The sequence below is a fragment of the Macaca nemestrina genome, chromosome 6, assembly GCF_043159975.1.
Source record: "Macaca nemestrina isolate mMacNem1 chromosome 6, mMacNem.hap1, whole genome shotgun sequence".
NCBI classification, from domain to species: Eukaryota; Metazoa; Chordata; class Mammalia; order Primates; family Cercopithecidae; genus Macaca; species Macaca nemestrina.
In genome coordinates, this window is record NC_092130.1 from 20,034,351 (window position 1) to 20,058,785 (window position 24,435).

At 47.7% G+C, this 24,435-nt stretch overlaps 1 protein-coding gene across 2 annotated transcripts; it reads left to right on the forward strand.

Annotated features, from left to right (window-relative positions):
• LOC105482334 (C1q and TNF related 2) lies at window positions 1-23,139 on the forward strand. Of its 2 annotated transcripts, XM_071098123.1 has the most exons (4): window positions 1-195; window positions 15,860-16,112; window positions 21,127-21,144; window positions 21,349-23,139. In XM_071098123.1, exons 1-4 carry the CDS (start codon window positions 70-72, stop codon window positions 21,738-21,740), a joined length of 789 nt encoding a protein of 262 aa, XP_070954224.1. In that variant the 5' UTR covers window positions 1-69; the 3' UTR covers window positions 21,741-23,139. The 2 variants fall into 2 exon arrangements, with proteins under 2 accessions (XP_070954224.1, XP_011740664.1); XM_011742362.3 differs by having other exon boundaries at window positions 21,127-23,139.
• Window positions 23,140-24,435: the final 1,296 nt, after the last annotated feature.

Below are 24,435 nucleotides of genomic sequence, written 5' to 3' on the forward strand. Positions count from 1 at the left end.
TAAAAAGAGAATGCTGCACTGCGGGCCAGCCCACGTGACCGGGAGGAAGGCTCTCCCGCCCATGACGGGATGGGAAAACTATGCCTGGGGCCGACGCTCGGCCCGGCTGCTGCAGCCGAGGAAAACCGGGACGCGGAGCCCCGCCGAGAGCTTCTTTGCTCCGGACGCCCCTGGACGTGGCGGACAGCCGCAAGGGTGAGTGGCCCGCACCGCGGTCGGGCGGGGGCGGCAAGTGCGCGCGGGGAGGAGGAGGACTTGCACTGCTGCGGGCGGGGCAGGATGCGGAAGGCGGGAGAGCTGCCAGCGCGCCTTTATTGCGGGTTGGGCAACTCGCGCATTCCTGCCTCTCGACTTCTGCCTTCTGTATTATAACACAAATTAACATGTTTTGAGTCCATACTGTGTGCCAGGCTCTGTGCCCTGTGGTTTACCCGTTACAATAGTAATACCCGTAGCTCTGCCATTTATTGAGCGCCTACTTTGTGCCAAGTCCTGCCAGCACTTTACTTGTGCTCTTTCATTTTCATGACAACGGATTATCCCTGTCTACAAAAGAGGAACTGGGCTCAGAGACATTAATGATTTGGACAGGGTTGCACAGCTAGTAACTGATGAAAAAGAGACTTGAAGTCTGGTAAATCTGAGTCCAATACCCGAGCTAACAATCACAGTTCACATGTACTGAATGCATTATTTCATTTAATCTTCATATTTATTTAAATATATGATACAGACTGGCAAACTGAGCTCAGAAAGTATTGAACGGCAGGCAGAGATTTGTACCCAATGCTTCTTGACTCTCTTCACTCTCCTTCCCTGCCTAAACTACTTGTCTTAATATGCTTTGTCCTTACTTCTCCATCCCCACTGCTGCCGCGTTCTAGGACCTCGCTTTTCAGCTAAACAATTGCAATGGGCCCTAATACTCTCCCAGCCCAGGTCTCTCCTGTGACACCATGAGTCCCTTGCACTACCTCATTGTGATCCTCCTCTGCTCCTTGACCACAAAACTGCCCTGCTTGGAAGCCTGCAGCGGTCCCTTCCTTAGACTGGCCATTTCTCAGAGACCCTGTGTTTCCACCATGCTGAAGTAGCAGTAATAGAAAGACAATGTCCTACATAGGGCAACCCAAGGCTGTTACTCAGTTAGCATTGTTAAAAATCTGTCCTCTCACATCCTTATTTTTGCCTTCCCTCTGCACCATTCTCTAATTTATTCTGTCATCTGGAGTAATTATATCAATTACTCCTGCTTTCAACTGCCCGATCCTCAGACTCTCCACACACATTTCCAAGCATCACTACAGCCCTTCATTGTAACACATCAGATTCACTGCAGAATTTGTTTCCTCCCAAATGTCTGACTTCTCCCCATCTCCTAGCAGGGATACCACACTTACCTGTCTTCCAATCCTTAAACCTTAGGGTTACCTTTTGTTTTAAATGTTATAAAAGTAACGATGCTCATCACAGGAAATTCGAACAGTTCAAAAGTTAGAAAGAGAAAAGTAAAAGCCTACATACTCCCTCCCAATTCTGAAAGGTAACCCCTTTAACAAGATTTTGCGTCTTTTCAGAAAGTATTTCCCCAACCCTTCTGTACATATATATACTCTATATTTGTGCTTTTTTTTTTTTAACTCAAAAAGAAGCATACTTTACATTCCATGGTACAACTTGCTTTTCTCACTTAACAGTGTGTCTTCGCCTTGTTTACATATCTACATATACAGGCCTACTTTGTTCTTCTAATGGTGTCATAGTGTGTCATTGTATGGATGAACTGAGATATTTTTCACAAGGCTGGAGTCATCTTTGAAGCCACTCTGTCTTCATCGAATATTCACCAAGTTCTCCAAGATGTCACTTTTTTCTCTGCAAATCTCCCTATTCTTCTCCCGTCTCTCTATTCCTTCTCTTATCCTGACCCTGCTAATCAGACAGTCTCTCTTGCTGTCTCAATCACTGATGCGTCCTACTCCTGAATGTTCACTGTGGGGTAACAGAGTCCCTCTCCACACCCACAGCTTCACCCACTCCTTCTTCCAGGTCAAAGGCCTGCCAACCTTAATTTGCCTCTATGAGATGAACTCCTGCATAAATCAAACTTCTATTAGTTACATTCTATTTTAGCTCTTCTTTCTTTTTTTTTTTTTTTTTTTTTAGATGGAGTCTTGCTCTGTCGCCCAGGCTGGAGTGCAGTGGCACGATCTCAGCTCACTGCCATCTCCGCCTCCTGGGTTCAAGCAATTCTTCTGCCTCAGCCTCCTGAGTAGCTGGGACTACAGGTGCACGCCACCACAACCAGTTAATTTTTGTATTTTTAGTAGAGACGGGGGTTTCACCATATTGGCCAGACTGGTCTCGAACTCCTGACCTCGTGATCCGCCCGCCTCGGCCTCCCAAAGAGCTGGGATTACAGGCATGAGCCACCGCGCCCGTCCCATTCTAGCTTTTCTTTTGAAAGGAATTATGTGCCAAATATTTATCCAAGCAAATAACCTTCCCATGGATTTGTTCACTTCTATTAAGTGGCTTACTCCTGTAACACACATACACATGCGCACACACATCACTGCCCTGTTAGTAACTCCGCTGTTAGCTGAGGGGCCATGGTAGTGGAACTTGAGCTCTGGGCTCCTAGCCAGCAGGACTGAGTTCCACCCAAACTTTGACCTAGGAAAAGTAATTTTTCCCTTTTCTGAGCTCTGTTTTCTCTTCTGCCAAGTGGAGATGACAGTATCAGCCTCTTAGAAGTGTGGGGAGAATTAAGGGAGATATGAACATCAAAACTTTGAAATAAGAACACACAACATACATGGAGAATCATTACTCTTTTCCTCTAGGTTAGGGGTTGCAAACCCAGATACTGACAGGGGCTGTGCGCAATGTGTATGGGAATGGGATGCATGATATTTGGGAGTGGTGAGGACTGTGAACACTCTAGAACACAGGCTGTCTGTCCTAGTCAGCGTGGGGCACCATGACAATAACACAGTCTGGGGACATGCAACAATAGACATTTATTTCTCACGATCCCTAGAGGCTGGAAGCCCATCATCAAGGTGTCTGAGTGTTGGTTTCTTCTGAGTCCTCTCTCCGTGGCTTGCAGGTGGCCATGATCTGCTGTGTCTTCACATGGTTGTCACTCTGTGTATGTCTGTGTCCTGATCTCCTCTTCATATAACGACACCACTCATACTGGATTAGGGCCTACCCATATGACTCATTTTACCTTGGTTACCATTTTTAAGGTTCTATCTCTAAATGCAGTCCCATTCTGAGAATCTGAGAGTTAGGACTTCAGTGTGCGAATTCTGGAGAGACACAAGTCAGCCTGTAATACCTTGGCTCAAGGGGCAGCTACCTGGTGACCTGCGTAAATGCAGGCTCAGTGCTGCCCAGATCCTTCTGCTGCTCAAGAAAAGCTGCAAACGTCAATGTTAATATAAAACCTCCCAAGTTTTACATTGGCAACAATTTCCAATTAAAAACCCAAAACAAAAAGTACAGAGTAGTCTGTGATCCACGTGAGGCCACTGATACGCCAATCGGTCCCTGTTTGTCTAGGCTCTAATTTCCTCAGTGGCAGGGGCATGTTCCATAGCTTTTTAATCCTTCTCAGCCAGTCTTTGCACGTTGTTTATTCTCTCTCTCTCTTTTTTTTTTTTTTTTTTGACAATGTCTTGCTCTGTTGCCCCGGTTGAAGTGCAGTGGCACTATCTCTGCTCACTGCAGCCTCTGCCTCCTGGGCTCAAGCGATTTTTCCTCCTCAGCCTCCCAAGTAACTGGGACTACAGGCAGGCACCACGACGCCCAGCTAATTTTCGTAGTTTTTGTAGAGACGAGGTTTCGCCATGTTGTCCAGGCTGGTCTCGAACTCCTGGGCTCAGGCAATCCACCTGCGTTGGTCTACGAAAGTGCTGGGATTACAGGCATGAGCCGCTGCACTCAGCCTACACATTGTAATATTAACAAAAAGTTAAAAGCTAATCATTGAATGACTAAATTTGAATTTTTACAATCTTGTTGAAAGTAGGGCACACCTGTAGAAATCCTGTACCTCTTTGCTTTCATGCCAAGCTATAAAATCGCATTAGCCATTATAACTGCCTTCATAGCCATTGATGCCAAAGTTTGCAAATGTTCAGCTCCTCACAGGGTCGCTATTACAGCCACTTTACGGATGGGAAAACAGCAGACCCAGGTCTACCCAGGTCTGCTTGTTTATTTTCATGAGTGTGACAACCTTCTCCCATGACATCCTCTCTCTCTTTGTTCTCAGGAATGATTATTGTATCAAAAATCACAACTGTTACTGAGTGCTTACTGTGGGCTAGTTGCTGCATTATCTCATTCAATATTCACAATTACTCTATAAGGGAGGTGTAAGCAGTCAAATTACTTGAGGGAGGCATCCCTAAAGACCTCAAATAATTCAAAACTGGTGTCATTAAAAGCTCACCTGCTGAATGGAAAACCAAACATCCTATGTTCTCACTCATAAGTGGGAGCTAAGCTATGAGGATGCAAAGGCATAAGAATGACACAGTGGACTTTGGGGACTTCAGGGGAAAGGGTGAAAGGGGGGTGAGGGATGAAAGACTACAAATAGGGTACAGTGTATACTGCTCGGGTGATGGGTGCACCAAAATCTCACAAATCACCACTAAAGAACTTACTCATGTAACCAAACACCACCTGTTCCCCAATAAACTATGGAAATTTTTAAAAAGTTAAAAAAAAAATAGCTCACCTGCTGAAGAATGGTAGATATTTCTGATTACCTATTAGGACAGTGCTGTTATGTGGCTCTAGCATAAACACAGTTTACAATTTACAATCCACACTGCCTTACAAGATTCTTGACAACTTTTAACTTGGGAAAATTGGGGTTATTTCAGATTTCACACATAAAGTGAAACAATAAATATTCAGATTCAATTAAGACCATACATTATTATTTTTCTCATTTTACAGACAAAGAAACTGAGACCTAGAGAGATTAAATAACTTGCCCAAGGTCAAACAGCTGGAAAATGACTTCACCACCAGACCAGCTCATGCTTCTCTAAGGGTAGACCTGTGGCCGGGCGCGGTGGCTCAAGCCTGTAATCCCAGCACTTTGGGAGGCCGAGATGGGCGGATCACGAGGTCAGGAGATCGAGACCATCCTGGTTAACATAGGTGAAACCCCGTCTCTACTAAAAATACAAAAAACTAGCCGGGCGAAGTGGCGGGTGCCTGTAGTCCCAGCTACTCGGGAGGCTGAGGCAGGAGAATGGCGTGAACCCGAGAGGAGGAGCTTGCAGTGAGCTGAGATCCGGCCACTGCACTCCAGCCTGGGTGACAGAGCGAGACTCCGTCTCAAAAAAAAAAAAAAAAAAAGGGTAGACCTGTATCTGATTTTTTTTTTCTTTGTAGAGCTGGTGGGGCGAGGGGAGGGGGGATCTCACTTTGTTGCCCAGATGGTCTCACTTTGTTGGCCAGACTGGTCTCGAACTCCTGTCTTCAAGTGATCCCCCACCTCAGCCTCCCAAAGTACCAGCATTCTAGATGTGAGCCATTGTGCCCGGCCCTGTATCAGAAGTTTAGGGTTACTCTGAACGCCCATCAAGGCCTGACCAGAAATGACTCCGTGGAAGTTCTTGGGCTCACCCAGAAAAGTCAAGGAAAACTTAGCCTTTTCTCCCTGACCTCTTCAAAGTTCAGAATTTGTTTCTCTCCCTCAGTTCTTAGATCTTGTAGTCCCTTTTATGTCATTCCCAGGGATTGTTGTCTAACCCCAAAATTTCCTTCCCCTGCCGCCTGCCTGGTGTTGGATGCTGTTACATCTAGATGCCGTTGGGCGCCTATTACAAAGGAAAAGGAGAGTGAGGCTCTTTTTTCCTGGTCACACAGGTATGCCGGCTGGATGCTCAGGTAAGCAGATCATTATAACCTGCCCAGGTAGTTCTAGGGATCAGAGTGGGCCCTACAGCAACTACATCTTTTCACCTCCGAATCCCCAGTGTCCGGCCTCAAAGGCAATAATAATAAACCATACTATTTATTGGGTAGCCATGTGCCAGGCCACAGTATCATGCACACATGCACACCTGATAATCCCATTTGGCCCTGTCACTTGATGAGATAAGCACCATCCCGCTTCTTCCCTGGTCTCTGTATTATGGAGCATGGACACGCCAGGTGGCTCAAAGTTGTGAAGCCAAGACAACACCCCATCCTTCCCTCAGAGCAGAAACAGCAGGGCAGGAACAAAGGCTCGGCCTCCCTAGGACTTTCTTTTTTTTTTTGGTAGCACCTGACAGAGCCATAACTCAAACTAACAAGTGAAAATGGGAGTTTATGGAAGCTACCGGAGTCTCTACCTGAAATGTATGCAGGACTCAGGGTGGCAGATGAGGACTGGCTTTTGTTAGTTCAACTGCAGTTAGTGGCAATTACAATTTTAAACAAGGTCTTAAAATTTGTATTGTCACATTCAATATCCATTATCTTGTTTGATTTTTGGAATGGCAAGAAATAATAAAATAATAGAAGCTAATGCTTTTATACCTCTTGCCATATGCCAGGTCTTATTCTAGAAACATTAAATTCTCATAACAACTGTCTAAGGTAGGTTCTATTATAATCGTGTTCATGTTGGAGAGGAGGAGACTGAAGGGGAGAGATTAAATAACGTGTGAAGGTACTACAGCTAGTTCATGGCATCTGAACCCACACAGCTATGCTGGAGCTGTTGTAGAAGCCAGCATGTGGCTATTGAAGACTTGAAATGCTCCAGTCTGATTTGAGATCCGCTGCAAGTGTGAAATACATCACTAGGCTTCAAAGACTTAGTACTAAGAATGTACAATGTCTCATTAATAATTTTTATGGTGATTACATGTTGAAATGATGATATTTGGGAAATAATGGGCTAAATAGCATTGAAATTAATTTCACTTGCTTCTTTTGTACTTTTTTAATGTGACTACAAGACAAACTGACACGTGTGACTTGCATCGTTTTCCTATTGAGCCGAGCTGCTCACACCCACTCCCCCACTGCTGTGGTCAGGCACGTGGAGACGGGCCCTGGGGATGCGATACGGGGATGTGAACACCCTCAGCCGCCTTCTCTCCCCCTCACATCTCTCACAGCTGCTGCATTCTTCTCTCCCACGGCAGTCCTTGGTCTCCACGCGGCAGAAAACAGCTGTAGACAATGCCAAAGCTTGATGGCTTTGTCTTCGGCCACTCCAGAGCCTGACTCTTGCCCTCATCGTGCAGAGGAGGCAGCTGAGGCTCAGAGGTGCAGCAGGCCAGGGCCCCGGTTATGTACCACGTTCGTAAAGGCTGGGAGTGTATATATTAGAAGGTATAAGCCTTCAGCTTTAACACACGGGCTGATTTCCTCTGTGCTTTCAAGAATTCTTGCTGAGACAAACCCCTGGCTTCCGAGGCCTTGTTAGATCATGATGTGTCCTTGGATCTCATTTTCTAGGCTGAGCCAGAAATGAGGAGAGAGAAAGAGAGAAAATAGCAGATGAATATTTTCTGAGGCATCCTGGCAAGTGGGCCCCACGACTTCGCAGCCTCTGTATTTAGACTGTGGATTCTGAACAGTTTCCAAATGGACACTGATCCTGAGATCTGGAGAGAGGGGACATTTCGTGAGCACTGTGTGAGGAGCGGCAGCCAGCCGCTTTTTCCCTCCAAGGATCTCTTTAGCTTTTCAGAGAAGCTGGAGAGGACTGTTTCCAATTTACTTCCTGGAATTCGGGGAGGGCGTGGAATGTTTTTTATTATAGTATTCTATTCTCCCATCAAAGCGGATTTTCAGCAAGCTTCATCCGCAAGCAAGCCTTGTCCCTTTTAACACCAAACACCGGGAGAATTGCCCTGCTGGGTGAGATTTGGGTGTCCTCCTCCACCCAGGATGAGGTCTCCCCTGAAACACTCCAGGGGCTCCCAGTGGGAGTTCAGGACTATGATCCCTTAGTTCAGTTGCAACTAGTGACAATTACAATTTTAAATACGGCTCTAACTTCTGTATCATGTTTTGTTTTCAAATCCACTATCTTTTTTGATTCTCTGAATAACCCTGTAAGGCAGACTGGGCAAATGTTAATATGTCCATTTTACAGGTGAGGAAATGAAGGCCCAGATAAGATGAAATGACTTTTTCACAGTCACATGATTAGTAAGTTACAAAACTAGGACTGGGACCCCGGTCTTCAGAATCCAAGCCCAGTCATAGCATTGAGTTTTCCTCAGTGGCCAAGTGAGGCTTTGTCATCCACACTTTTATTGAGACCCTTGTGATCCCCTTGCTTTATAAATTGTAATAATACCGGTGGGCTGGAGAGGTCCTCAAACGCCAGTGGGACCTCAACCCCAGCCAGTGTCCAGGCTCTTGACACCATCTCAAGAAGGAATTCAAGGATGAGTTAGAAAATTGTGAAATTATGGTGACTTATTGCAAGGGGGAAAGTACATACTCAGGAAAGGGGGCTGTGGGCGTTCTCAAGAGGGAGTTGGGCAGAGGGGTTTGGGGTTTCTATCTTTATGGGTTTCTTTAACCAACAGGTAGAATATTCATGAAAATTCCTGGAAAAAGGTGGAGATTTCCCAGAACTGTGGTGCCACCTATTTCTACACCAAATATGGGTGTTCTCGGAGCTGTCGTGGCACTGGTGGGTGTGTGATTGAGTACATGAACGAGCATATAAAGAGGTCCTGGGTGAAATCTCGATCAAATTCATCACCATGTTGGATCCAGTGGGTCTTAGCCAGCTTGGTCCACACCCTGTTTTTCAGGGTCTTATCAGCCTATACAGCTTCTAGTCATGTCAAACTGCTGCCTGGAATTTTCCTCCTGTGACCACCCTGGATTATTCCTGTCTCTGTAAGAGTGGCCAGTTCATTCAAGGTTGTTCAACAGCTGTGTGTTGAGTATTTACTCTATGCAGGTGCTGCGCTAGGCTCCGGCAGCCCAACTGAGAACAACATGTAGGGCCCATACTTTCCCGGACCTTCCATTCCAGGGAAAGAGCCAGACAGTTAACAAGTCAAGAAACAAACAAATGCATAATCACAAATTGGGCCAGATGCCTTGAAAGAACAGGATGGGATAAGAGCATATGCAGGGTGGGTGGAATGCTTTGGATCACATGATCAGGGCAGGCCCCTCTGAGGAGATGACATGAGACCTGAGACTTGAAGGATGAGGCTGGCAGCTACCTGAGGGCTTCCCGGAGGAGGTGAAGGATTGGGGGCATTTTAGGCACAGTTTTTTCCAACCGTGGAGCTTTTACAGTGTCAAACACTGGACTAGATAGAATCTTTGAACGCATTCCTTCACTCATTTCTCACACAAACTCCCTGAGGTAGGTATACTATCATTTTCATTGCATAGTTGAGGGAACCAAGTGCTGGGTGTTCCGTGGCTCTTAACCACGGAGTTAAATGCCACTCCTACCTGTCAGTGTGTCAAAACCTGATAACCAACAGGTCAGATTTATTTGAGCGTAATTTACACCTTCCAATCTGCAAGGGGAGATTGTTCAGCACCCAGGCCTAGCAGGCTTGCTCAAGACAAGTATTCCTGGAACTTCTACTGGCAGACACATTCAGGAAGGATCAGTGAGAGGCCACGTCCCCACTTCTGGCCCTTCTCACATCCCAGTCTGGTCAGAGGGCCCTTGGGAATAAACCAGGGGGCCATGTCCTGTGGCCAGGAGGAAGACTTCCCTGACAGTAGACTCAGGCAGTGGCACTTTAGCTCCTAGTGCTTTTCTAGAACATGTGTATTGATGAATCATTAGCTACTTAGCAGAGAGATGAGAAGCCAGATTTAAGAACTCATCCATGTTCAGCCAGGCTCGGTGGCTCACGCCTGTAATCCCAGTACTTTGAGGTGAGGCAGGCAGATCACGAGGTCAGGAGTTCGAGACCAGCCTGGCCAGCATAGTGAAACCCAGTCTCTACTAAAAATACGAAAAATTAGCCGGGCATGGTGGCATGCGCCTGTAGTCCCAGCTGCTCGGGAGGCTGGGGCAGAAGAATTGCTTGAACCTGGCAGGCGGAGGTTGCAGTGAGCCGAGATTGTGCCACTGCACTCCAGCCTGGCAACAGAGCGAGACTCCATCTCAAAAAAATAAGAAATAAATAAAAATAAAAAGAACTCGTCCGAGTTTAGCAACCCATGAGTCTATTTCTGGGGTTTAACCAACTAATATTTTTTAATCCCTTTAGCAGGAAGGCTCTAATGAAGGTGTCCCTATTCAACTAACACCTTCCCACCCCCAGAAAGGACAATTTAGGAACTGAGATTGTTTTTTTAAAGGTGAGAAAGGACTAATACTTACCTCTCTTCTGGTTAATCGGACAGCTCTCTGTGGAGCACCTGCTATATGTAAGGCATTCTGCAAGGCTGGCCCCACCCTACAGGCCAGAGAGGGAAAGACCTAGCCCCTGTACTGTAAGGGGTCAAAAGCAAGGAGGGATTTGATCTGATCTGGGTTAGAAAAGCAGAGGAAAAAAGAACTGATTTGTATCAAGGGGTGTCAGTGCTCTCTCTTCTGGATTTCAGCCACTGCCTGGTTTTCTCTTCGCTGGGGATTTTCTTGAAGGCAGAGTCCGCGTCTCCAACACTTACTAATTAAGCAAATATTTCTTGAACATCCACTGTGTGTGAGGAAGTTTGAAGCCAGGGGGCCAGCTGGGGTCCCTGTACTCATGGAGCTTACATTTTAGTGGAGACACATGGGGGAGGCAACCAAGTAAAGTGAATATGGGTGAGTGGAAAGAGCTGGGGAAAGGGAGCTTGCAGAAGGGGGGCGCTGGCTGAGAGGTCACGTCAGGGAATGCCTGGAGGAAGTGACATTTAAACTGAAATACAGCAGATAAAGAGCCAGCAAAGCAAGAGGGTGGAGCCGTGAGGTTACTGGCAGAGTGACTGGCTCCTTGGGGCTGAATGGAGCTTGGCCTGGAAAAGGTAGTGGGGGTGGGAGGGGGGTGCTGGGCCAGAGGAGCCAAGGGAGCCAGGGAGGAGCTGAAGTTGGGGCGGAGGCTGGAGCCAGCTCAGTTGGGGCCTCGTAAGCCGTGGCTGGGGTTCTGATGTTTGCTATTTAAGCCAGCACCTACTGGAGGGTCTTGGGGAGTGAAACCCTGATCTTTTGGCTCAGGCCTTGGAAACACCCCCCATTAACAAACCAAAGGGGCTTATAGTGGGGACCCAGGTTCCGGGAGGCTGTCCCCTCCACGCCTCTCATCACCTTGTCTAATCCAAGTGTGGGCCTCTCAAAGGACAGGAGGTCTTGCTCAAACACTGATTTACTCCAGCACCCCGAGAGAGAAAAAAGGCATCACTTGTACATTTTCAAAGTCATGTAGTGTGTGTGTAAAAATTGTAAAATAAAATACAGGGCATCAGAGAGATTTCTCTATGGCTGTGTGTGGTTTTGGCATATGCTTCAAGGTCTTTTCTGTAATGTGGGATATTTAGGAGGAAAAATATAAGAAATGCTGAAATAATGGAAAGCATTTGGGTACTAGGGTCAGCCAAACCCAAGTTCAAATATAACTTCTGCCACCAGCTAGTTGTGTAAACATAAGTAAATTAGCCTCTCTGAGTTTCAGTGTCTTCTATAAAATGGGGGGGAAATAGCGGGAGCAGGAAGCAAGGGGCATGGATTAAGCACAGTCTTCAGAGGCATACGACATGGGTTTGAACGCCATCTCCATTAATCTCTGATGGTGTGACTCTGAGTAGATAACTTCACTTCTTGGAGTATCTGTTTTTTCCTCTGAAAAAAAAAATGGGACAATAAGGGCTCAAGTAAGCTTCATAGGACTTAGGTAAGCTTCATATAAAACAATACAGCAGGCTGGATGCGGTGGCTCACGCCTGTGATCTCAGCACTTTCGGAGGCCGAGATGGGTGGATCACTGGAGTCCAGGAGTTCAAGACCAGCAGGTGACATGACAAGACCCCATTTCTACAAAAAATACAAAAATTAGCTGGGCATGGTGGCATGCTCCTATAGTCCCAGCTACCCGGGAGGCTGAGGAGGAAGGAACACTTGAGCCCGAGAGGTGGAGGTTGCAGTGAGCTGAGATCATGCCACTGCACCCCAGCCTGGGCGACAAAGTGAGGAAAAAAAAAAAATTGTAGATACAGGGCTTCACACAGTGCCTGGAACATTGTAGGTGTGTAATAAGGTGGGTTTGCTTCTGCCTTGGTTTCCCCATCTGTAACTGAAGAGGTTGGATTAGATGGTTCCCTGAGGCCCTTCCCAAGTTCGTGATTCTAAATGTATTTAAAAGGTGCAAGCTGACAGTGGTGGCACACTCCTGTAGGTCCAACTACTTGGGACAGAAGGCTGAGGCAGGAGGATCACTTGAGCCCAGGAGTTCAAGGCTGCAGTGAGCTCTTGCACCATGCACTCCAGCCTGGGCAACAGAGCAAGACCCCCATCCCTAAAGAGAAAAGAAAAATAAAGAAAGGCCCTGGAAGAGTTAATCTGCCTGGATTCCTTGGGGCCTTAGTGCCCCTCTAAGCACCCTGCCCCCAGGCTTTCTCAACACCATTGTGTAGAGAATGGGGTGAGTGTGGCGCAGGGCACAAGCTGGGAGCAGGGCTATTTGGAGCCTTGTTTTTCTTGGAGGTGCTGTGGAGGCGAGGAGACTCTCCTCTCCCTCCCTTCCTCTAGGTTTGGAACTAGAATCTAGTCTCCCCGCCTTTATTTCCAAAACATTTCCTGGCTGTAGCTGCCAGCACTCCTCTGGGACTCCAGGAGCCTTCAGGCTCCAGCTCAGAAAACCCTTCCCTCCCTGTGTGTCTCAGACACACACCCCTCCACCCAGGCACTGGGGCCTACCCTGAACCACCTTTTGCAGAGAGGCATTCCCTCTTTGTCCAGAGAAGCTGGTGCAAGGCCATTGTGGTCAAGAGAGCAAATCCACCTTCCTCTTGTGGAGCCTGTGTGGCTGGGCATGGAGGTCAGAAGAGAGAGGGGAGCTGTCTACTGTGACAGATGGTTCCCTTTCTCTGCCTCTCTCTCGTCCGGCTGGCTCTCTTTTCTGCCTGTCTTCAGCTAGCTGTTTGCAGGATTCTCATCTGCCTTGAAGACTGGCTTCCACTTCCTTCCTCCCTCTCTCCCTACTGCAAAATGTTTGTAGACTGCAACTTTCCAAATCATTTCGAACCTGCTTTAAAAATTCAGTTTCTATTCTGGGGGTCCCAGATGTGCTGCAGCTCACAAATAAGGCTAACCAGTTTTCCAAGACCCTCATCATGTAGACAAGGGAAAGAAATGGTGATTCGCAGGGCCTGGGGAGTGTCTAGGCCATAGTTTTCCAAAAGCACCTGTCATTTATGTAACGTTTCCACGATGTTTGCCGTATCTGCCTACCACCTCTACTATTATTTATGTAACCTAGGTTGAGCAAGTGTGACATCAGAAATACAATCAAACTGCATCCTTATTTTTTCCTACCCCTCCCTACTTATAATTTAGTCAGTGAGGGGAGCTCCTCCTCCCCCTGGTTGAAGTCTCCACTCCCTGGCAACCCTTCCATTCGAAGGTGAGATTTCTTCCTGCTCCCCGAGTGAAGGTGTGAAACGGGCAAGGCCATCTGCTCCCCTTGTCAGCTCACCTCTTTCCAAGTTGAAGGGAGGCGAGGTACAAGGACAGGAGGAGGATTTCTAGATGTTTCATGACTGGGGCGGGCCTAGACTACTCTGCATCTCTGTGCCTGGCAGACATTTAAAGCTATCTTTTCCATGAGGGCCTTTTGCAGGCTCTTTGGGAGTTACAATTTTGGGCCCTGTGATTGTCACACTGCTGGGATGTGGGCAATGAACATTTTCCTTTCTCTGCAAGCCCAGGCCTTCCCCTCAGCATCTGTTTCCAGGGTTAAAGATCCTGGAGGGGGCAGGAGGAGAGGTATAGTCAGCCTGTTTCTGAGGGGAACAGCCAGAGGCAGCCAAAAGTCCTGGACAGGCTCTCCAAGAGCCAGGGGCCAAGCAGAGTCTGAAGGGAAAGGAGATTGAAGGCCTAGAAGGAAAAATGAGTTCCAAAGTTAAATGCCTGAGCAATGCGCCTGCCGTGCAACCAGGACCACAGCTGTCGAGGATGCCCCTAATACTCAAATGCTCTGATTGGATAGCCACAGGCTGAGTGGGGACTATGAAACCCACAGTGCTTTGTATCTGGGAAGAGAACAGATTGAAGTCTGAAAGGCTCAGCATTGCAGCTAGAAGGGACCCTAGAGACCATCTACTTTAGTGGTTCCCAAAACAAGGTCTCTGGACCTCCATCAGCAGCAACATTTGGAAACTTATTAGAAATGCAAACAATCCAGCTTCACCCCAGAACTAATGAATCAGAAACTTTAGGGATAAGGCCCAACAACCTGTGTGTTAACAAGCCCTCGAGGTGAGTGTGATGCGCACTGAAGTTTAGGAACCACTGCTCTAATCCAGCCCCTGTTGTTCAGGTGAGGAAACTGAGGCCCAGAGAGGGAAAAGGGTTTTCCTAAGGTCACAAAGCAAGTTACCATTTCATAGTTTATCTCCATGGCAGGAAGCCATGCCTGGGATGTTCCCCCTCCTGGTTTCATTCTTGAGAGAGAGGCTGTTAATTGCAAAGCAACGGAACTGATTTGTTGAGAGATCTTGGGCAAGTTGCTTATTTCTGCTCTGGGTCTCAGTTTCTGCGAATGCATAGTGAGGGCAGGGAGTAAATACCTCTGGGTGTATAGCACACTGATCTCCAGTGGGATCGTGCTATTGCTGCCATCAGCCATAAGGACACGGTCTAGCCTGGGACGGGAGGGCACAGGCTCTGGACCTGGATGGCCTGGTTCAAACCTTAGCCCTGCCATCTACTCATCGCGTGATGTAGACCAGGAGCATCCAGTCTGTTGGCTTCCCTGTGCCACATCGGAAGAAGAATTGTCTTCGGCCACACATAAAATACACTAACATTAACTTTAATGTTACGAACTTTAAAAAAAGTTTATAACGTTAAACTTTAAAAAATCGCAAAAAATTTTAAAGTGATGAACTTTAAATAATCGCAAAAAATATCTCATGATGTTTTAAGAAAGTTTACAAAACTTGTGTTGGGCTGCATTCAAAGCCATCCTGGGGTGCATGCGGCCCACAGGCCCCGGGTTGGAAAAGTGTGATGTAGACACATTGCTCAACTTCTCTGAGCCTCCGCTTCCTCTCCTATATCTATCCTATAAGGGTATTGTGAAGATCAAGTAATGAATGGAAAGCTCTTAGCACATGCCTGGCGCACAGGAAGCACCTGGGGGAGGAGCTGCTACCGGCCTGCCAAGGTCACTCAGGTGATGGTTGACCTCCACTCAGTAACTGAATCCTCAGCCCTCCTCATGCGCAACCCTGAGTCTCCCGTGAGAAGCAGACTACTTGCAAAGTCACCTACAATTCAAACATTTCTACCCTTGTAGAACTGTAACTTTCTATTCATGCCATAGATTTGGATGAAACCATGAATCATTTCTCTCCATTCACAGCTCCTCCCAGTCACCAGTCTCTGGGTCATAAGGTCTGCATCCATTTCAGCCACTCTGGGGGATGATGGTCTGATGATGAGTGCCTCACCCCCGAGACCCCTTCAAAGTGTATTCTGGGTAATGACTCCACTCACCCAAATACTTCCTCAAGATATGACGACTCTGTCCACATCACATCTACTTGAATGTGATGCAGGAAAGAGCAAGAGACAGAAATCCAGTTGAGTGTATCCCAGCTGCCTCCTCCTGTGCATCCCCTCTGACCAGACCCAGGCCAGCTTGGTGGCCACACTCACCTGTCACAGCTCTCTTGCCTCCCACAGGTGACCACCATGATCCCCTGGGTGCTCTTGGCCTGTGCCCTCCCCTGCGCTGCTGACCCACTGCTTGGCGCCTTTGCTCGCAGGGACTTCCGGAAAGGCTCCCCTCAACTGGTCTGCAGCCTGCCTGGCCCCCAGGGCCCACCCGGCCCCCCAGGAGCCCCAGGGCCCTCAGGAATGATGGGACGAATGGGCTTTCCTGGCAAAGACGGCCAAGATGGACAGGACGGCGACAGGGGGGACAGCGGAGAGGAAGGTAAGAGGCCTACACCTGCCCCTCTCGTTCCCACCGGGCTGACAGCATCCGGCATGCAAGGGACGTCATGAAGTTGATAAAACTAGTATTAATCCTCTTCATTATAAATCAGATTACTGTTTACTTATAAACAGAGCAATATATATATATATTTCCCCCCCACCTTGAGACAGAGGCTTGCTCTGTTGCCCAGGCTGGAGTGCAGTGGTGTGATCTCAGCTCACTGCAACCTCTGCCTCCTGGGATCAAGCAATTCTCCTGCCTCAGCCTCCTGAGTAGCTGGGGCTACAGACGCATGTCACTATACCTGGCTAATTTTTGAGTTTTTTTAGTAGAGATAGGGTTTCACCATGTTGGCCAGGCTGGTCTCAAACTCCTGATCTCAAGTGATCCATCTACCTTGCCCTTCCAAAGTGCTGGGATTACAGGCATGGGCCACTGTGCCCAGCCTCAGAGCAGTTTATACTGAAAGGAACATGGGTATTGAATTTTGTGTTCCTGCCCCTGGTGCACCTTTGGGTTGCTAAGTGACTTTGGAAAAGTATCCCAAAATATTACTCAGAACTCTTGACGATTGAAAGTGACAGAAACCCAACTTACAGTCCCAAATGGAATGTATTAGCTCATAAAACTGAGACATCAGGCTGGGCGCAGTGGCTCACACCTGTAATCTCAGCACTTTGGGAGGCTGAGGTGGGCGGATCACTTGAGGCCAGGAGTTCAAGACCAGCCCAGCCAACATGGCAAAACCCCATCTCTACTAAAAATACAAAAAATTAGCCAGGCCTAGTGGCACATGCCTATAATCCCAGCTACTCTGGAGGCTGAGGTAGGAGAATTGCTTGAAGCCGGGAGGCCGAGGTTAGAGTGAGTTGAGATTGCACCACTGCACTTCAGCCTGGGCAACAGAGCGGGATCCTGTCTACAAAACAAAACAAAACAAAACAAAACAAAAACAAAACACAAAACAAAACAAAACAGAGACATCCAAGAGCCGAGCTCCAGGAATAGCTGAGTCCGGGAGCTCAAATATCATTGTCAGGGCTCTGCTTCTCTCTGTGTTTGTTGCATCCTCACAAAGGCTGGAAGTTCTGAAATAGCAACTGCTGGGCTCAGGCCCACATCTTCCTGGCTTCATCCACAGAGCAAATCTCAGAACAGCCAATTCTCCTTGGCCACATGTGTATCCTGGACCAATTCCCTTGACCAAGGAGGTGAGGTGCCGCCGTTTGCAGGGCAGGCTCATGGGGCCACCCCTGCGTGCGTGTGTGTGTGTGTGTGTGTGTGTGTGTGTGTGTGTGAGTGTGTGTGTGAGTCATTGTGACTGACAGCCCTGCTAGGACCATATGAAATGAAATGGTGAACGGCAGCTCCCCAAAGGAAGGGATGCCAGGCAGACGGTAAGCAGAATGGATATACTCTACAGACCTTTCCGCTGTGACATTCCTTATATCTCCAAACTTTCACCCTAGCAACCAAGCACTTTTCAGTGTCAGCAGCATCCCTAAGCCTACATTTTAAGCAGTAGAGAAATATAATAATTTTTATTTGTATGGCATTTTCATGTTGACAAAGCACTTTTGAGCATGTTGCCCATCTGACCATCCATATCCTGTGCCGGAGGGATTCTTATTTTCGCCATGTTGCAGATGAGGATACTGAGAGTCAGAGTGATTCAGTTGAGAGCAAAATATCATCCCTGCAAGAACATGAACTTTGGAAACAAACCTGGACACTGATTTTGGCAAACTATTTAACCTCTCTCCAAACCATGGTTTCCTCATCTCTAAAATATGGATAATAATAGCACTTGTCTCACAGGGTTGTGGTAAAGATGAAATAAAACAGTGTATGAAGCACCTGTCTCAGCATAGACATACAGTAAATGTTAGGCACCCTGTAATGGACTTATTGAGCTCACATAACACACAGATAGTTGACTGCAAATCCAGGTCTTTTCCTACTACACCAAACTAATTCCTTCAAAAGTACCTCCTCCCCAGGAGATTAGTATAAAAGTAACCATCATAGCTTTGACTGGCAGTATGTGGGGGGGGAGGGGGGGGCAGGTCTTCCAGCGTGCTGGGCACTGGTGTCATGATATCCAATTTCCTGACCACAGCGGCAGACTGAGGTCTGGACATGAGCTCCAAGCAGGCCAGCTAGAGATTTCCCTGAGGTTTGCCTATGGATCCTGAGGGACAGAGTCTCTGCTGTTGACTTTTTCCCCAAATAGATAAAGCTTACCAGGAAGTTCTACCGTGTACTGGGGCTGCCTTTGGCCATCTCTTCTGCTATGTGTTGAGTCTCTGCAGAGAAGGAAGCCACCACACCAAGGAAGGCGGTGCTGGGAACCCAGCACATGTAACCCAGACGAAGCTTGTCACCCTGGGGCCAATTCAGGATAACATCCAACCGCCCCCCATCACCACACACACAAATTCACCCCCAGAAAAGTCTTTCAAGAGTAAAGTCAGCTTTTCCTGAAGTCTCTCAAAAAAGGTAATGAAGAGGAGGCCGGGCGCGGTGGCTCACGCCTATAATCCCAGCACTTTGGGAGGCCGAGACGGGCGGATCACGAGGTCAGGAGATCGTGACCATCCTGGCTAACACGGTGAAACCCCGTCTCTACTAAAAAGAATACAAAAAACGAGCCAGGCGAGGTGGCGGGCACCTGTAGTCCCAGCTACTCGGGAGGCTGAGGCAGGAGAATGGCGTGAACCCGGGAGGCGGAGCTTGCAGTGAGCCCAGATCGTGCCACTGCACTCCAGCCTGGGCGACAGAGCGAGACTCCGTCTCAAAAAAAAAAAAAAAATTGAAGAGGAAAGCACGTTATATAGTTCATGGTAGGACTTCCCGGTAAGCTCTCTTACCTATTTGTCTCCCACCAAAAACCCCAAGTCAAAATGACTTGGGGGCTGCATGGTGGCTCGTGCCTGTGATTTCAGCACTTTGGGAGGCCGAGGCAGGAGTACTGGGAGGCCAGGAGTTTGAGACCAGCCTGGGCAACATAGGGAGGCACCATCTCTACAAAAAATTTTAAAATTAACCAAGCGTGGTGGTGTGTGCCTGAAATCCCAGCTACTCAGGAGGCTGAGGCAGGAAGATGACTCAAGCCCAAGAGTTTGAGGTTACAGTGAGCTATGATCACACCACTGCACTCCAGCCTGGGTAACAATGTGAGACTCTATCTCTAAAAAAAAAAAAAAAAAAAAAAAAAAAAGATTCTGTCTCTACTCCTCTTCTCTTGGCCCCTTTTCCCACCTTTTGTTTATTTTCATTTTTTCAAGAGTTTTGTGACTTTTCTTAGTTTTATTTTTTCCCATTCTGTTTATTTTTAATTATATGAGTAATATACAAATACAGTCTCACTGTAATATATTCAAACAATACACATAAAGCAAAAGTCCTCCTTACTTACTACCCCTTCTCATCCTCCCCTCACCCTCCAGAGGTAACCACTATTAATTGGTTAGGTGTGTATGTTTTCTGGCCTTTCTCTGTGTATTTACATATGTGTTTAATAATACTGGGCATTGTCAGGCATTTAACATAAGCACTCTGTTGCTGAAAATCAAGTGTTCAGTAACAAAATGCAATTTGGAAACCTATTTCCGAATTACGTAAAATAGGAAACATTCAGATGCATTACAGATTAACTCAGAACTCTAAAACACAGTGAAATGCCTACATACAGACGTATAAGAAACAAAGTAACTTGTTAGGATGGAAAATGCCTGAAACATTACTTCCTTGACCACCCAATTCGTATGGGTGACATAACCTTGTGTCAGTGAACTCAAGTCATTATCCACATAGGTTTTGTTTAAAATGTTGAGTTGAAGGGATATAAACTAAATTGATTTTATACAATCAGTAGCCAAAAATGTTGTATTGAGAGAAATGTGCATTTTATGAAGTATGAGTATGAAACATCAAAAAGCGTTCTAAAGGAAAACACAATTGGGGGAATTGTTCTGCAAGGAATGCCAGCTAGTATTTAGGGAATGTTTGCTATAGGCCAGGCACTCTTCTATGCGTTTAAATGGGTGTAGAAATATCTAGCATTGTGGATTCCTTTTGTTTTCCTAATTTTTATTTTTTAGAGACAAGGTCTCACTCTGTTGCCCAGGCTGGAATGCAGTGACACAATCAGAGCTCACTGTAACCTGGAACTCATGGGCTCAAGGGATCCTCTCACCTCAGCCTCCCAGGTAGATAAGGCTACAGGCGCACGCCACCATGCCTGACTAATTTTTATATTTTTTGTAGGGATAGTGTCTGGCTACATTGCCCAGGCTGGTCTCAAACTCCTGGCCTCAAGCCATCCTCCAGTCCCAGCTTCCCAAAGTGCTGGGATTACAGACATGAGCCACCATGCCCAGCCTGGCTTCCTTTTAACATAAAGGCTCTGGCCACCTGCTGTTTCCTCTTAGTATATGTTAGAGAAGGTTTCATAGAGCACACATAACTCTACTTTTCTTTTTTTTTTAACTCCTGCATAGAAATCCACAGTATGAATGGACCATAATTTTTTTTTTATCATTTTCCTTTGGATGGGCATTTAGTTGTTCCTATTTTTTGCTATTGTAAGCAATGCCGCAATAAAATCCTTGTACACGTGGGCAGGGCTTGTATGCACTAGGCAGGGATTTTACTAAGATCAATGTGTTGAAATCAAGGGGCTTTTTCTAGTTCTCTTCTCAACCCATTACCAGCACAGCCCATGGAAGGATTGATCTGGCAGACAGACCAGACCCTTCCTTAGAAGGCAGGAAAAGGAAAGGGTGTGAACTTTTTGCCCTGATCCACAGTGATTTTTGAAGGTAAGTATCATCATTTCCATTTTCCAGATAGCTAGCGTTAGGATTTACGCCCACTTCTATGTGTCTCCAAAGCCTTCTTGTTCTTTCCATTACCCAAGCACTCCTTCTCCAAGGTTGGAAAACCAAGGCGCACCCCTCTGCCTAGGTCTGTGAGGACCGTCCATAACATCAGCTGCTCTGTCTTCCAGGTCCACCTGGCCGGACAGGTAACCGGGGAAAGCCAGGACCAAAGGGCAAAGCCGGGGCCATTGGGCGGGCTGGCCCCCGTGGCCCCAAGGGGGTCAACGGCACCCCCGGGAAGCATGGCACGCCAGGCAAGAAGGGGCCTAAGGGCAAGAAGGGGGAGCCGGGCCTCCCAGGCCCCTGCAGCTGCGGCAGTGGCCATACCAAGTCAGCTTTCTCGGTGGCAGTGACCAAGAGCTACCCACGGGAGCGGCTGCCCATCAAGTTTGACAAGATTCTGATGAACGAGGGCGGTCACTACAATGCTTCCAGCGGCAAGTTCGTCTGCGGCGTGCCTGGGATCTACTACTTCACCTACGACATCACGCTGGCCAACAAGCACCTAGCCATCGGCCTGGTGCACAACGGCCAGTACCGCATCCGGACCTTTGATGCCAACACCGGCAACCATGATGTGGCCTCGGGCTCCACCATCCTGGCTCTCAAGCAGGGTGACGAAGTCTGGCTGCAGATCTTCTACTCAGAGCAGAATGGGCTCTTCTACGACCCTTACTGGACAGACAGCCTCTTTACGGGCTTCCTAATCTACGCCGACCAGGATGACCCCAACGAGGTATAGACATGCCAGTGTGGTCCGCCAGGCAGGGAGCAAGCTTCTGGACTTGGGCTTACAGAGCAAGACCCCTCAACTGTAGGCTGGGGGTGGGGGGTCCAGTGAGCAGTTCTAGCCTCAGGCTGACCTTCTGCCTCTTTTTTTCCCCATCATTAAATCCAAACCTTTTTATTCATCCGACCATCTATTTATTCACTTCTTTTTAAAGTATCTACTATGTAACAGGCACTATGCTATTCTCTGAAAGGCGCAGCAGTGGACAAGACAGAGCATCTGTCCTCATGCGGCTTACATTCTAGCAGACGACACAATTTACAAATAACCAAGCAAATAACATAATATTATGCCAGGATAGAAATGAACATGCCATGGTTGACAGTAATAGGAATAACAGGAGACAGGGAAGAGGTGGAAATTTGTTTCTTTTTGTTTGTTTGTTTGCCTTTTTAGGTTTACTTACATACAGTGACTCTCCAAATTTTAAGTTGACAGCTCAGTGAATACTTTTTACTTATGTGCACACCCTGAAACCTCCATGTAGATCGAAGAACAAGCTATTTCCAGCCTCTCACCTCCCTTCCCCAAAGGCTCTCTTAAGACCCCTCTAGGTCAGTACCTGGAAAAGTTCCATTTTTGAGCTGAGTTCCAAAGAAGGAAATAGAGCAATGCAAAGGCCTTGGAAAAGAGGTCTCCCAGCAAAAGACTCTGCAAGTGCAAAGACTTTGACGGAAAAGAGGGAGGGGCCAACGTCAGAACTGAGAAGCGAGGCATGAGGCGTGAGGCTGGAAGATAATACAGAACCTCCCAGGCCATGGCAGAGCTCGTTCCACTCACAAAGGCTTATCAGAATGCAAAGTGAGCACGACACTGATAAGCGGATCATCTTGAATCTGCTCAATGCATGAGTCAAGTCGGCCACAGACTTGAGCACTTTGTTATTAGTTAATCTTTTGCAGGTCCGCTTCTCAATGAATGAGATACACCAGGGTATGCACGTACGCCTGAGAACCGCTGCTCTAAGATGGCAGGAATGGATCCCACGCAAATGAATCTCACCCCAAGCCCAGGTGTTTCCAGTATGCAGGGGTCTGAGGGCTTAAGAAGCTGCAGTAAAAGTGCCAGGTGCTGGCCGGATGTGGTGGCTCAACGCCTGTAATCCCAGGACTTTGGGAGGCTGAGGCAGATGGATCACTTGAGGTCAAGAGTTCAAGACCAGCTTGGCCAACATGGCGAAATGTTATCTCAAAAAATACAAAAATTAGACAGGCGTGGTGGTGGGCACCTGTAATCCCAGATACTGGGGAGGCTGAGGCGGAAGAATTGCTTGAACCTGGGAGGTGGAGGTTGCAGTTAGCTGAGATCGTGCCACTGCACTGCAGCCTGGGCAACAGAATAAGACTGTCTCCAAAAAAAAAGGCAGGTACTGAAAGCCCCATGAAACAATTTGCTGGAGAGAATTTTCAGTTGAAGCCACAGCTCCCTAGCAGCTTTCTCTGGCTGCCCGCCTAGAGAGATACTCAGGGACTTCGATGGCTGCACGGGATGGTTCTGGAAGGAGTGGCCATCTCCATAAGTAAAATGGGGTTTATTTAAAATAACTCCATTTTCTCTGGGCCATAAATGGTTTGGGATTGGGGTGGGTCTGAAAAATTCAGGAAAGGCTTTCTGACCCAATCAGATTGACGTGTGGGTTGGGGTCCCCTGCAGCACCCCTGTGGGAAGGGGTCAGCTTTGGCCAGTGAACAGTTCTTTTTTCCTTTTCTTTTTCTTACAAATACAACTTTTAGAAGAGCCTTTTGCTTCTTCCTCTTCCTTCCCCCAGGGATATAGGTATTTGAAGGCATTTGACTTAACCCTTTGTAGCCCAGGTAATAAATCCAAACTCAGCAAGATGGGCTGGACCCCAGAGCTCTGTGGTTGCCACTTTTTGGCCCATAATGAACCGATGTCCCCTTGGCCAGGGACTCCTCAGGGAGAGTGTGGGAATGATGGGGGAAGACTCGGCACTCTTTTGTAGAGGGTGGGGCAGATGATAGCAGAGACCTTCCAGGGCCCAGGGCTGGGGTCTTGTCTTCCTTGGATGTGGTCTAGGGTTGCTGCAGATGGTGGGTTTGTGGCGGGGCAGGGGGCAGAAGCAGATGATGCAGTTGAGGCAGGTCTCTGGTAGCTAGTGATGTCAAGGATGAGCTCTCCTTTATCCCCTGACTCTTCTGAGGATGGCTGCCTCCTTGGTGAGCCACTTGGAGGTCTCAGGCTGATGATGAGGGATGGTGGCCCAGATGAGGAAGGGGCTCCAAGGCGGTGGCCTTCCCAGATGCACTGGGCCCCAGCCCTTCTTCCTAGCTATGGCTGATTGCCATGGGCTTCAGCAACCAGGGCCTACCTGTAGGTCTCCACGTATGTAAGCACCACAGAACCCAGTGCATCTTTGTGCTCTCGAATCGCCCTTGATCCAGAGGTATTTTCTCATTTAGAACACACTTTGAAAGGCAGCCATTCCCCTTCTGGAGAAAGCCTGGAGAATCTGCAGCTCCCATGATTACAGTGCAAAGAGCACTAGACACACAAGGCCCTCACAGGCCAGCCCCACCCTGGGTGGAACCTCAGGGCTCACCTGACAAATGATGGGGGTCGCACTCTGTGTATCTAGGGGGGGCTTCGTGGGCTGACTTCTGCATCAGGACTATGATGAGGGTGGGGG